Source organism: Falco punctatus, assembly GCF_963210335.1.
Source record: "Falco punctatus genome assembly, chromosome: 1".
NCBI classification, from domain to species: domain Eukaryota; kingdom Metazoa; phylum Chordata; class Aves; order Falconiformes; family Falconidae; genus Falco; species Falco punctatus.
The window spans coordinates 83,886,569-83,900,892 of NC_137580.1; the positions used below are offsets into that span (position 1 = coordinate 83,886,569).

The 14,324-nt window shown below is 35.9% G+C and overlaps 1 protein-coding gene across 1 annotated transcript in view; it reads right to left on the reverse strand.

The window, feature by feature from the left end:
* Positions 1-14,324, reverse strand: part of RIMBP2 (RIMS binding protein 2) — a 158,265-nt gene that overhangs the window by 114,932 nt on the left and 29,009 nt on the right. The window contains exon 4 of the mRNA XM_080404433.1: positions 987-1,124. Coding sequence (XP_080260559.1) covers positions 987-1,124 — 138 coding nt within the window. The remainder of the gene's footprint in view (positions 1-986; positions 1,125-14,324) is intronic.

Genomic DNA, 14,324 nt, shown 5'->3' on the forward strand with positions numbered 1-14,324 from the left:
CTCCTCCTCTACTCACTAACTGTATTAGTATTGAAAATTGACTCCAAAATTCAGCTCAAGCTATTCAATCTAGTTTCTCCAAAAACTCCCAAAAGCTTGTCTTCCTTCTTCATAATATTTGTGGTTTAATTACCAATTTTTTTTTTAAATAAAATCACACTTATTATAACTTCATAGTCCAAAAATTAGTAAATTCCTTGCTGTAATAAAAGCAAAAGCAGATAAAACAGCTATTAATTCTGGGGGAAAAAAATGTACTGTTCCACCTGGAACTCTGATTTTAAAAAGAAGTAGAAATCTGTCCATTTATGCATTCAAATGTCTTTGTACTTAAGTGAAAGTATTTTATCTAAAAGGAAGAATTCAAGACACCTCACTGGCACAAATATTGCTCTCTGGAAGTTGTCTTCAGGTACACAAACATTATCCTATAACTTTTATATTCAACAGACCCTTCTAAAATGTTCTCTGAAAGCAAAAGGTGCCCCAAAATCAGAATGCATGCAAACATATAGAACTCCAACTGGAAAAAAATCTGCTGACATTTAGAATCAAGTGGCAGGACATATACACCAAAACAGATTCGCATGTGTTCATCACAACAGTTAAGCACTGGATCCTGCACTTTCGTATTCATGCATGCAGAGCAAAGCATTGGAATTACTATTTATATCACGGTTTTGTTCATTAAATTCTCATTTCATGCTTAAATCATGTCACAAGTACGCATATATATTAAGTACTACTACCATTCTACAAGATTCTAAGAAATCAATACAGAATCTATTGCTATAAAGATCATGGAGCTAAACCCTCCTTCTCACGAACACTCACCATTAGAAAAGCTCGACCCCCTGACGTTAAGTGCACATGCAAACAAAAACACCCAACCAACCAACCAACAGAAGCAGCATGGACTGCAAAGCTAGACTTGTTTTTAAATTCATCAGATGACATAAAATAGTAAAATCGAAGTCAGGACTTACTAAAAACTGCCAATGATGATGTTCTTGATTTAAGGTGGTGACATGAGACTTAGAAATCTGTGTCTCTTCTAAAAACTGGGTCTGATCAAATATTTTCTGTGATGTTGCAGGCTGCAGACATGACGAATCATTTCCAAACTGTGCAGAATAAAACAAAACAAGTTAAATGACTAGTCTGTTAAAACTGCATTTGTACTAGCTGACTAGCACTTGCTCTCCCAGCTACACAGCATGTTCCATTAACATCTTTCTCATTACATGTGCCTCTAAAAGCTGCTTGAAAGTGATGGTTAGATATACAATACAAACAATGCAAGCCAATCTAAACTAATAAATTCAGCTTTGTTGAATAAACATTTTGCCAGGGCAGGCAACAAGACTGAAGTCCATCATAAACCTACAAAACAAGGCTTAGTGTGGTCATCAGTCCCTTGCAAAAAATTAATTTCAGAGGGTAAATGCAAAAATTTGGTTTCAATAATTTCTCTATAAAATGTAGGGACACAGAACTATGCAGAAAAAACCTGACTAATATTAATCATTAGAGACTGCAAGTTTGTCAGGATTTCTCTTTACATTAATAACAAAGTTTCAGCAAAGCTTATACAAAGTACCATTAGAAATCCTGTTTCCTTGCTAGCTCACCCACAAAACTCACAGTGCTTCCTAGCTTAAAAGGGATCATTAGGTTTGGTATTTCGAATGTCTTTGGATGGAGTTAGCAACGTCAACATTCTCAAATTCCTGTTTAAAAATGGTTTGGGATCAACCACCTCAAATACACTACATCTTCATGTAAACGTAACTTGAAATGCCCATGTTTCTGAGGAACCTTATTTTCCTGAATTTGGGGTAGTTCAAAACTACTTAATCGTTTGCTTAGCATTTTCGGTTCTGGCCAACAATCAAACACCATTTGCAAAATAACTCAATAGAGACCATAAATTATTGAGACAGGCACAACCCAAAGTCACTGCAACCAGCTGAAAAGCTCCCACTGATCTTTGGGTAAGATCCTAATTGTTTGTGGTTTAGCATCATAACCCAAGAAAAGATCCAATAAAGCAGTTCTCCCCTCAGGCAAAATTAGCTTCCCTTCCTTATATCATAAGCCAATCAACTTTAATACTACCTACAGCAAGTAAGAATTAGACATATTTTAAGATGCTTCCTCAGGAAAAAAGAAAAATAATGGAAGTTTTTTAAAAATGGAAAAGAATTTTAAAAACCCAAACACCATAGCATCAGCATTGTGACAATTTTAAATGAATCAATGTAAAGTCTAGCATGAAATGCAATTGACTTGCGCTTCCTATTCCCAGAAGAAACTTAGCAAATCACCAAAATGATACATATAAAGATACCTATGTGACTGTCCACTTCATGGACATTAACGAATAGGTGGCTGGTTTTACTACATCAGGATCAGGTGTAGGTCTGTCAAAAAAACCCTACGATATTTAAGACTTAATTTACAAGGGCATCATGCAATTCCAATTAATTAACTGGAAGGACAGCATGCAGATATGTGAAAGACAGAAACTTCTGCTGCCACAGTTAAATTCCCTCTAAATCTCCAACTCAAAACTTCCAAAAGATGCACATGAAGCATTTGAGCAGTGCACGGGGACAGCAGATCTATTCAGCCTAGTGACACACTAAGGTTATTCTCATCCCCACCAGTGTTGTTCCATGAGTTCCTCCCATCCCCTTTTTCTGTCTTATTAATCATATATCACCTACTAAACTGTGAAATCCTCAGACAAATCACTCTTGTTGCTAACACGTATATAGCACAACACTCTCTGGAGTCTGAATACATACTAAAAACCATAATGTAACAACAGAGAAGAGCTGATGTATTTATTTGCCTCAGTACATGATAAGCATGAATAATTTTTTCCAAAGACTTTAAAACTTTTATTTTTCACTAAAATAGAATTCTAAAAATAACTTTGGATAGTGCCCTTCCACACATAAAATGGCCATGGATGCGTAGAATTGCATCCTGTATGCACAAGCTAAATGTCAGAGGTTATTATCTAACAGATTGCTCAGAGTTAATCATAGCTACTTCCACTCATACCCCCACATTTCCATCTATTTTTAAATGTCTTTACTTACATAATGTTTGATGTCTTCATCAGCACCAATCTAACTCTGATGGCAACATCAAGGCTGTACTTGTAGGACATGGGAAATCACACTGAAAAGCATGCATCCTTTTAGATTTGGGCCTAGAAGCACAGGATCTTTTATTTATTCATGAGTTTCCCCGAGAAGAACTAGTGGTTGCTTTGTGTCAGCCGAAAAGGATCGTAATTCAATCTTCACTGGAACCTGTTTATCTGAATGACTCATTAAGGTGCAAGCTGACTGCTAAATAACTGTTTCATAATAACAAAGCCTTTTGTTAAAGGAAGATATGTTTTGAGAAGTCAATTCATGCAGTATGAGTTTATCTAAGTTTCGTTTTGAGAGAGCATTATTTCTTAACAATAAAAAGAAATATAGTAAAGCACATTCACACCTGTAACAGCAACATTTTGCTGCAAGGACTGCGTGTCAAGTAGACAGCAGGATGTTTTATAGGCACAGGCCTTGAAAATGCAAGCTCGCAGCTGCAGGAACACTGGAGCAGGGTAGTTTCTGAAGCTCTCAAGGCCTGGTATTCAAGCATGAGATTTGCAAACAGCTGCTCAGAGCTGTTACCATTCCTCTGAAATTTTAGTCTTTCCAAAAGGCTATCTGAGTATAAATGCCAAGCAGTCGACTGGAGTTTCACAAGTCTACAGCTCTAGCATCTACAGTATTAAATACTGGTAAGAACTGACCTCTTAGAGCCACAGGTTTATAATAATACTCATTCTAGAGAATTCACTCAGGGAAAATTTCAAGTAACAGAAACAGCAAGAATAGTTGGCCCTTCACAAACAGATATTTTCCAGAGATCGCTGCTATAGCATACACGTTATGAAAGTCAGCTCAACTGGTAGACTCATTCTAGAAAAAACGCCTAAGAGGCAGAGAACATGAAGTCAAGTGATAGACTAAAGCAACTGCTGGCTACTGTTAAGCTCTATTTGGAGCCAAAAGACCACAGTAATGGTTTACAAAGGAAGCAGAATACAGAGGAGTTACGCTTATAACGGCAAGTCTGATTTTACATTCATTTTCACATCACCTCCGTTACAAATAAAGAACAAATATATAAAACAGGTGCTGAGTTAGAATGTGTGCATTCCCTCAGGGTTTTTTGAACCCTGGAGAATGGCTGCTTTTAAGGTTCATCCTCTGATTTGGAGCTTGGATATTTTGGAATCTTCATTCTAATCTAAACCCAAGATTTATGCCTGCCATAGGAAGGAGGAGAAAAGACATTCCAGGCATAAAGCCCTGCACTTTATAACATGATCTTCAAGTGGATATGCAGTTATCTAGTTTACTGTTCTGTTTGCACTTGACAGCAGTTTGAAACAGGAATTACTTCACACATAATGATTGCAGTTCCCCCTTGGCCCATGGAGTTACCAATTTTCAAGAACAGGCGTCATTTCAGTTCACGAGAAAAGTGTGCTAGGGATGGTCTTGCACTCCATTACAGCTACAGCATCAGGAAACTCCCACTAAATGAACAGGAAGCTTCATTGGAAGACCATTAGAACTGACAACATGAAAACAGGTGATTACAAATGAGGAGTGAGGAAATGGAAATACATTTCCTCTACATAATTCTAAATAGACTCTCACCTTGCGTTCAGCTGACTGGCCATGGATGCTTCCTGACTAACATTTTTTTAAGGATTTTGCCTTCCAACATGTCCTGTCCTTTCTTATATTAATTTAAAAACGTTTCTTGGTGTTGCTTTTATAACTATCTGTCTGTGAGTACTCCAGCAATCTTAAGTAATTTAATCTTCTTCACCCCATACCCCTGCAAAACTTTTTGGTTATACTTATTTATAATATAATCTAAAAGGGATTAAATACATAAATACATACATAAGGTTTAATAAGGCTATTACCCAAAAGCAGACATTATCAAAAGCATATTGCCATAATATTTTAAGGTGACTGACCTCCAGAAAGGAGTAAGAGCCAAAAGCAATGCTGAGTCCCCAAAAGTGCATTGGGATATCTTAAATATTAACACCACTTAGTTATTACACTATTTCATAATGCAGTTGTATTGATACACAGAGGTGCAGCATAATGACACTTGTTATCAGTCTATTGGAGATCTAAGTTTTCATCAGTCTATGTATTTCTTTTCAAGCTGAAATGAGCAAGACACAAATACCAGCAAAATGCAGAGTTCTAAATCTGAATACTGACATTCTAAGCAGCATCTATAAAGTCACACTTTCATTAAAGTCTCCTTAAAATTGTAAGTCACATTTGGGTCTAAAACAGTATTTCATGCAGATTACAACATCCAATGTATTTTATGACAGCTAAACTTTTTCTGATTGGAAAGGTATAAATACTTTACTAACTCTGAAGTTAGTAACTGTAAAACCAAATTACATTAATATTCCTTACTTGACAAGGCTGCAAAACAGTGTTTTGGAAATTAATTTGAAAGATGCTATCACTGTGTCATATATTTTACAATCTATACCTCAAAAATAATTCAGCAGTCAACTTTGATCTTATATAGCAAATGACAAATGCATTGTGACTGAAGGATCAGTACCCAAGTTACATGAAAGACAGTAACATTCAACATGGAAGGAAAAATGTCAACAATTATAAAGTTATCAGTCTGCTGAAGCGGTTCTTAAATACTGTGTTTGTAATGTAAGTCACATCAATAAATTCTTCACAAAACACATTTCAATCTTTCCTCTTGAATTGAGAGGACTGCCCTGCCCTGCGCCTCTGCTTTTAACGCATGCCCTTTTTCCTCTGAAATCAGAGAAATATTCAGTATTAGTAAAATAAGCAGTAGTATTACAATGTATAATAATTATGCAGCTCTACACTGTGTGAGTGCATGCATGTGTACAGAGAAAGATTTATTTAATACACATGCCAAGCAAGACAATATATTGTATCTACTGTCTATAATTAATTTACTGTGGTTTATTACTGTACTATTAAGTCTAAGTAGGTAACAATAAGGCAAACCCTGGGCTAGCAGCACTATGGAAATGCCTCTTAATTTCTTAGATTAAAAATATCACAGCGAACAAAGTAGTTAACTGTATTGTGGTAATGCAATACAATATTGCAGAGTTTCAGTCAAGGGACATAGCACACTGCACTACCCCCAACACAGAAAAACGTTGCATGTCTCAACAAGCTTACAATATCTATTTGTTCATATATGGCATCTTTTTTAAAAAAGAAAAACTATGAAATCTTACATCTGCCTGCGTATTTTCATCAAGAAACACTGAAGCAGCACTGAGTGCAAAAACTGACATGATCTTTATGACCATTAAAAAAAATAATGTTGTGGTACTACATCTTACCTAAAAGACACTGCATCATCACTATTTTGAGACAACCCCCTGCAGCTCCCACTAGACCTGTAACAAAGAACTGACCTAAAAATCAAACCCCGAGGATTATTAAAATGGCTTCCCCTCCCCCCAGCCCCCCAGCACAACTGCCTGCAGCTTCCAGGGATGGTTCCTTAGCTTCCTATCCTGTCACTGGCCCGTGCCTGACCTTGTGTAGTTTATAACTTCTGACAAGGTCACAGTGCAGTGATTTGGCTTCAGGCAATCACCTTTGCAAATGATACATACAGACACATATTTTACTCTTCATACAGCCTTGCCAGCATAAAAGCCACTTTATGTGCTTTGCAATCTTACTTCATGTTTTACTTTCTCACTGGAAAAAAAATAAATTACAATTCTGCATTATCACCAAATCTTATCCAAATCAGCTGATCTACACAGTCACTGACATAGGAATATGACTGAGGTTAACTGTAAATTATATATACAGGAACGGGGAAAGATTGGAGAAGAGGTAACAAGCTTTCTACAACACTTTAAAACTTTTAAAATTGTAGTACCTCCTAAGAAGCAAGCCTTGAGGAATTATAAATCTACTGCTCTAGGAAGAAAAAAAATGTTAAACAGTTGCAAAATTATTACTGCCCTGCACCTGCTGTTAATCAAAGGCCTCAACAGGTACAACAGCATGGCATTGCACGATTCTTAAACTATCATTTTTGAACTTGCTAACCACAACACTGCATAGCTCATTTCTATACTCAATGTATTTTGCTCTTTTCTTGCACCACTCCCCTGATCTTTTAAGACCAGGATCTGACAGCAAAGAAAGGGGGGATATTTTCTGTCATTGGGGGGAAAGCATGACACAGGTGCTCCAACAGTTGTTGCATAGGTAAGAGGTGTCAGTATAAAGTTCACTGAAAACACGTCATGAAAACATGGAGAAATCTGAGAGGGGTGAAAATAAATATGAAGTGTCTTGTCTGAGAAAGTAGTGACTTAAAATCAGAAAAATATTAAAATGAAAATAAAATAAGAGAAGCTGAATCACTGTGAAAGTAGTAACTGATTCTTCTTAGCTTTCTGATCTTTTTTTCTTAGAAAAAATTTTTTATTCCCTCAGTCTTCTCAGAGGTGATACTCAACTAACAGGCAATGGCTCAATTTAATATGAAAATAAAATTTTGGAAGGTGCTACACTAAGGTTCTTAGAAATGGTCCACACACTAGGTATGGTGCCAGTAATGATTAGTATAAAGTCCTCACAAAACATCTCAAATGCCATCTGGAAAATCCATCTCCTGGTATTTTTCCATCAGTAAGGTTAAAGCATGCAATATATGTTGGTTTTAAATTTCTAGTATTAAGTCAAATGTTATCTTCCATCCTTATTACAACTGAGATATGGAAACACTTTGATGATATTTGTCCTACAATTTAAGAGCTTTCTGGTGTAATAAACAATCTCCAATTTTGCACTATTACTTCATACTTCAAAGTCACAAAACATTAATTAGCAAGATCGTGCCACCTTGTCCTTAATCTCATTAGAAAAGACTAATGGCTACAGAATCAATTATTTCATAGAGATTACTGTCTTAACTCCATTAGCCTTTACATCACACAGGCTCATTTTGAATTCTCAATTCCATTGTAGTTTCCTCCACTAGTTTAATTACAACCCTTAATTAATTCCCTTCTTTAATCAACTTTATAGCTATGTCCATTCATTTATGGCTGCATAAAAAGAAATGAAGAGACCCTTGCAAAACTATAAGGCCAGCACAAGAGCTTTCACAGTATCTGGGTGGCCTTAACCTCTGCTCCAATAATTGCAAGCATTCCTTCCGTTTCAATATTAATAATAAACTCATAATAAAGAAAACCAAAATTTTAGCTAGGTTTTACAAAACTATGACAACAAAACCATTTTTGTTGGTTTTGCAGTTGCTGAAAATCCAGATAATTAGGGATTATATCTACATACTTCATTGTTTATTTTTCTGTCAAATTTAAGAATCTGTAGCTTGGCCACACTTTCCTACTTATTCCAGTAGCCAATTTTAGATAGCAGGGCTTTTATCTATATACTGTGAGGATACACTGGAATTTTTACATCACACTTTCATCATACACTTAGACATCCTATCCTGACATGGAAAACATTAATCAATATTGAGACAAAAGAATGTCAATTGCAGAGTAGAAAATGTATTATAGGAAGCTTAGCTGCTTAAGGTAAACGGATTGGAGAGGTGCAGTTAGGTTGGCAAAACTATTTTCAGGATGTCTCCAAGTCCAAATTCACTTGTACAAATCTATGACATCTGAATCTGAAACAACCAGTAAGGGCTGTTTGGCAAAGAAAACAGTTGTAAACTGTCCAGTTTCCCTTGACCTCTATATAAGAAAGATTTACATAAGCCTCTCTTTCTTATTGAAAGAACCGTATCTATATTGACAAATACTTGTATGAATTTTCAACGATTTGTATCTATGGGTGCAGAAAGTCCATTTTCTATTTCTGTACAAATTTTCTGTTCTATAATTGAAACATTAAGTTTTCACAGGATGCAGGTGGTACATTTTTCAGAATAGATACTTTCCAAAGCAATAATCGCTATTTTTCCAACTTCATGCATTACTATTACCATATAGTTTGTGGGTCTTTCCAGAACAAAGTGCTTTGCAATTCATGGTATGTTAACCATGAAATTAACATGCTGCTTTCTTTGAAAGCTGCCATTTTTAACTATTCTGTACTGGGAAGATGTAGAAGTAATTCAGATTTATTCACCCCACTTATTAACACATTCTATACAGATACAGGTACGTATTTGTATTGGCAACTTTTTTTCCTGTTAATATTATTAAATCATTGAAGTGCTGAGAGATTGATATATGTAAGGGCTTTTCATTAATGAAAAAAATATGTATTTTCCCTGTACATGGTAAAATGCAATTCCCATTTTTAGGAGGAGTTAATGTTTGAGCCACAGATCCCATAAGGATGAAAAGATCCCAACATGTATTTTACATGAATTTCTGTTCAACATGAATCTGAACATTCCTTGAAACTCAGATTGATTTGGTATTGTATATAATTTTGTATCCATCAGGTGTGAAGACTGAAAGTTTCCAAAACATACTGGCTCAAATAATATTTGCCATTCCTAATGTTTTTGGCATTTCAAACCTATTACAGATACACTCTAAAAATTATGCCACTGTATATAAATCCTGACCTCTATCCTTTGACCAGAAAAGCACAAATTTAATCTCATTTTTTGCAGACCCTCATATCTCTGCAACATCTATACAAGATGTATTCTTTTCTAAAAAATTGCTGTTTCAAAAGAAGACAGTATTCAGATTCAAACAAAACCACTGATCACACTTCTCGAATCAGATCTATTTTTAATAACAGCTCTCTGCTAATACTTGCAAATTCACTTCCCTTGAAGTGCAGCCGTCTTTTCAAGAAAACGCACTATTTCTGAATGAGCATCAGTGGCATTGCTAGCTAAATGTTCATTCCGTAAATATGCTAACACATAAGCATTCTCACAGTGAGAAATACTTACATTACCTAAAGAGAAGCATGTCAACACAATATTGCTCAATATCCACATCTATTACCATAATTAGTATTCACAGAATATAATTTCTTAATATTTGGCATTTTTGTAGAAAAGATTAATAATCCCTTTTGCAAAAATGCTACTATTTCAAGAAAAAATGAAAATATTCTCCAATAAACTGCAGAATCTTTCTTATTTGGTGGGCATGTGATCAGAGACATGAAAGGGTCTGTCTCCTAAAATGATGAACTTTGAAGTATTTGACACTTTTTAACTGGGCGTAAGGGAAAGGTGCTGGTCTTCCGTGGCCTTCAGTGAAAGAGGAGATTTGAATAACTAGGAATAGCTTCTATCCTGTTATCTTTAATTAGCTCTACACAAATCTGTCTGGTTTTTTATTCCCCCCAAAGAAGTAGCAACGAGCTGAAAGCTAATTTATGTTCCTTCCTTATTGCGATGTTGCAGACAGTACAGCCATATTCTCCTGATCATTAGATCCAGCAGCTTGGGAGCTATTTTTGCCATTTCGTTCTATTTTATATCACATACATTGAGTAATTTTTTTAACCTGCCTCCTGTCCCTCCAAACCTCTGTGATTACCAAAACTTCTTGTCAGGCTCTCATCAGACTGTTTCTTGATTAAGGCAGAATCCTTGCCACTGCAAACACGAAATGATCCTTTTCCATCTGTGAAGTAAGCAGCTATTGTTACTGTACTCTTTGCTCATAAACTACTTTTGAATTTTCTGATGTGCTGAGCAGGAACTGAACTCTCAGGAACGGCTATGAAACACCAAAGAGCCCTATGCAAAGGGCTATGAAACACCACTTTTGCTTTATTTGCTGATTTTTTTTTTCATCATGGTATAACAGAAATTTCTTGTAATGTCTTGATAAAGAGCCTAAATATTTTTTACTTCAATTATATCTTTCACATTCTCATGCATAACTGACAAAACTTTCTAGTGACTTTTTTAAGATCTATTAAAATAAATGTACCAAAAGTAAATTAGCAACAAAAATGAGAAACGCCAACAACCCCTCTGCATTCAAATTTCTTTTCTTAAATACAAAAGTGGAGACCAAGGGAATCCTATTTCACTGAGCAAATTAACAAAAGGTCAGAAAGCTTGATCTTTGTCACTGGTGTACTCTGTCTGAAAGCTGAACTGTCATTTAAATATTTATAAGGGAGAGCTGTAATTGCAGGTTGACATCTGTGAGAGAGCTCTGCACATACAATACAGGAAACTCTGAAAATATTCATGACATGGGAGATATTCCACCAAAGGAAAATTTGGGTGAAGGAAAGGAGCACCAACGTGGCATTTTAATCAGTTCTGAATCAGGATACATAAGAAGATGACATATTACTTTTGGGGTCCTTCACGGGATGCAGACACACAAGAGAAATTCAGAATTCTACTAGCCACTGGGGGGAGAAAAGTTTCAAATGACAACAGTACAACCAGCAATAGATGGAATTACATTTAATTTTTGTCAATATTTTTAAATGAAATAAAGAAAAAGAAAAAATAAATGGGAGGAGATGCATACACAATAAAGTTGAGAGAGCAAATGAAAATGTTCCTGCTGCATCTATTAACTGGCCTTGCTACTAGCAACAGAGCTATTTCCCAGCAGATTAAGGTTTCTGGCTAGATAATCTCCCTTCCTGCCCAATTTTAGTGTATTTAATTAAACTGAATTTATTGTTGTCCCTCTAGTTTGAAATCCAGTTTATTAAAGACTCTTTCCAAGCAATTTATTCTATTTGGTACCAAAAGAAAAACAAGAAACCTCAAAGAATTCACAGTCAATTCTTCTCACACAAACCCCCAGCTAACATGAATCAAGATGACCAGCCTACAACATACCAGCAAGACACACTGCCTATGTTCCACTCTACCATCCTTTACCTGAGCTCCCTTCCTTTTCACAAGCCCAGATACACTCTGAACACATGATGGAGAATATTTCAATTGTGGTTATTTAGTAAATTGCCTTCCAGTCACACGATGCGCCAGCCCACCACAGCAACCAAAAGACAGCATATTGAATCCTTACACAGGTGAGACCATATTCTGAGATATAGATGCTTAAAGAACTAGTGGATATTTGAAATGGATGTAATTGCAAGATAAATTATATTAAAACTGTTTCTATCAAAAATATGTACAGTGAGCTTGATGGGATTACTTCTTAACATATGAAGAGAACGTTTCAGTTTAGTATTTGGCTTAGGTTTAAAAAACAAGTAGCCTCATGAGCACCAGGCTGAGATGAAATGTATTCTGTTGTTAGTCCTGCTCATTTTACCACTTTTTAGAAACTATGACTATGCGCATAGCCTCTACATAATTATCTCTGTGATTCTGGAAGTTTTGAAACCAGGCTTTGAAAATCATATAAGGGATTTCAAAAGAAAGAATCACAACTTTTTCTTCAGTAATGTTTTTTGAGCATATAATAAAATATGTTCATTGCTTAAACAAGCTGACACCTGGTGGAGTTGAACAGTGACTTCTAACAGCTTGCTGAATACACTTCGGACTACAGGCAACCAGGGTATGAATCTTAAGATAACAGGTCATGTGAGGATCCACATTGCACACTGAATTCAATATGAAATCTTTACTTCTATTTCACATTCATGGCCTTTCAAAGGAAAATGTTTGTGTGCCGTAGGGTTCAGACATGCAAATGTCACTTCCAGGTAGAGTGGCAAAAAAAAATTATAGAATATTGTTACGGAGGTGCAATGCATCATTACCAAGCAACATCCTTAATCCAGAGTAAATAACCTTAACCATATGATCCATGAACAACCTCATCCAAAAGTGTTAAGACCTCACATTTCGCTAATATTTAGAGTGACAGCCAGGACAAAAATTGAGGTAAATATTTATAGCAGCACGATTACAGAGTTCACATCTGTTTATATAAGGGTGGTTTTTTGGTTGGGTTGTTTTGGTTTGGTTTTTTTTTTGTTAAGAGACTGCTTAAGAAAAACACTGCTGTGCAAAGTTACTTAGCATGTGCTACGTGAAATATCCACTAAGAGCTATTATGGACACCACCTCTTGTTTAGAAATTCTCAGCAGCACACTGCTGGAGATGGGAAGAACATGCACACAGAATATAACTATGCATTTGCCTTGCTCCTACTTTTGTCCAAGCAGGTTGATCACAGCTGAAGAAAGTATGCTGAACTAAGTGGACTGCTGTGCTGAAGTAATTTTACTTTTTTAGAATTATGCTATATCATGTTCCTTATATTCCTACACCCATCATTACCACTCATACCATTTGTTAGCTTTAAACCCCATGATCACTTGAACATTCATTATTCTATTCAGTGTTTCTGTTTCCAGTGTGGGGTTTGCAAATTATGAGAGTATTTCAAGATTTCCATTTCAACATTCCTAGCTGGAACACCCATTCAAAGTGTATTCTTATAAAGACACATAAACCCTCCCTTTTATGCCAGCATTTCTTTCGATAAAACATGACCTGTGTCTTGAGTCATTCAAAGCAACAAAAAGAAGTTCTGACTATTGCTGAAGAAACTGATTATCTAATTTTTGTGAACAATATTTTTGCAGTGAGAATGGGGTAATAATGTGATTGAAGGAAAAAGGCAATATTTTACTTAGTTTTAATTAGATGGTATCAATAGCGAACTCTTTTTCTGCTTGGGCAGATAATAGTGCCAGAGAAGTTTTAACATTAGGTTCCATAGAGTAGGACCTAACGCTACATAATCATATGAATTACTGGGCTCCTGATTGGCTCAGATTTTCGTGACAATACACCTACCCCACCTCCTATCAATACACTTTAACTCAGTTATAAGATCCCTCGCAGTACTCGGTATTTTAGACAAGTCTTTCACAAGGTCTACCATCTTGAAGGAAACCCTCATGCATTTTCTTGTAAGATTATATGAAATGACTGGTGTATTGCCGCTGCCCTCTTCTGGGTGAGATAAGAACGGGACACAAGTCTGTAAGTCCCTGCTGCTCTGCGCTACCAGGAAAGTGGCAACCACTCTACAGCTCCCGATTTTTATTTTCAAGGTAGTGTTCTTCAATTTTATTTTTATGCTTGCTATGCAATTAAGATGTGCAGAACAATAACAACTACAAAATGGCAGACTGACAACAAACTGGTGGCAATAAGGTAACCTGAATTTTAAGGTGACAACAGGGTCTTTATGTTGATTTCAGATAAAAAGAACAACACTTCTTGCTTTTTAAAACGATGGTGATATGAAAAAAAA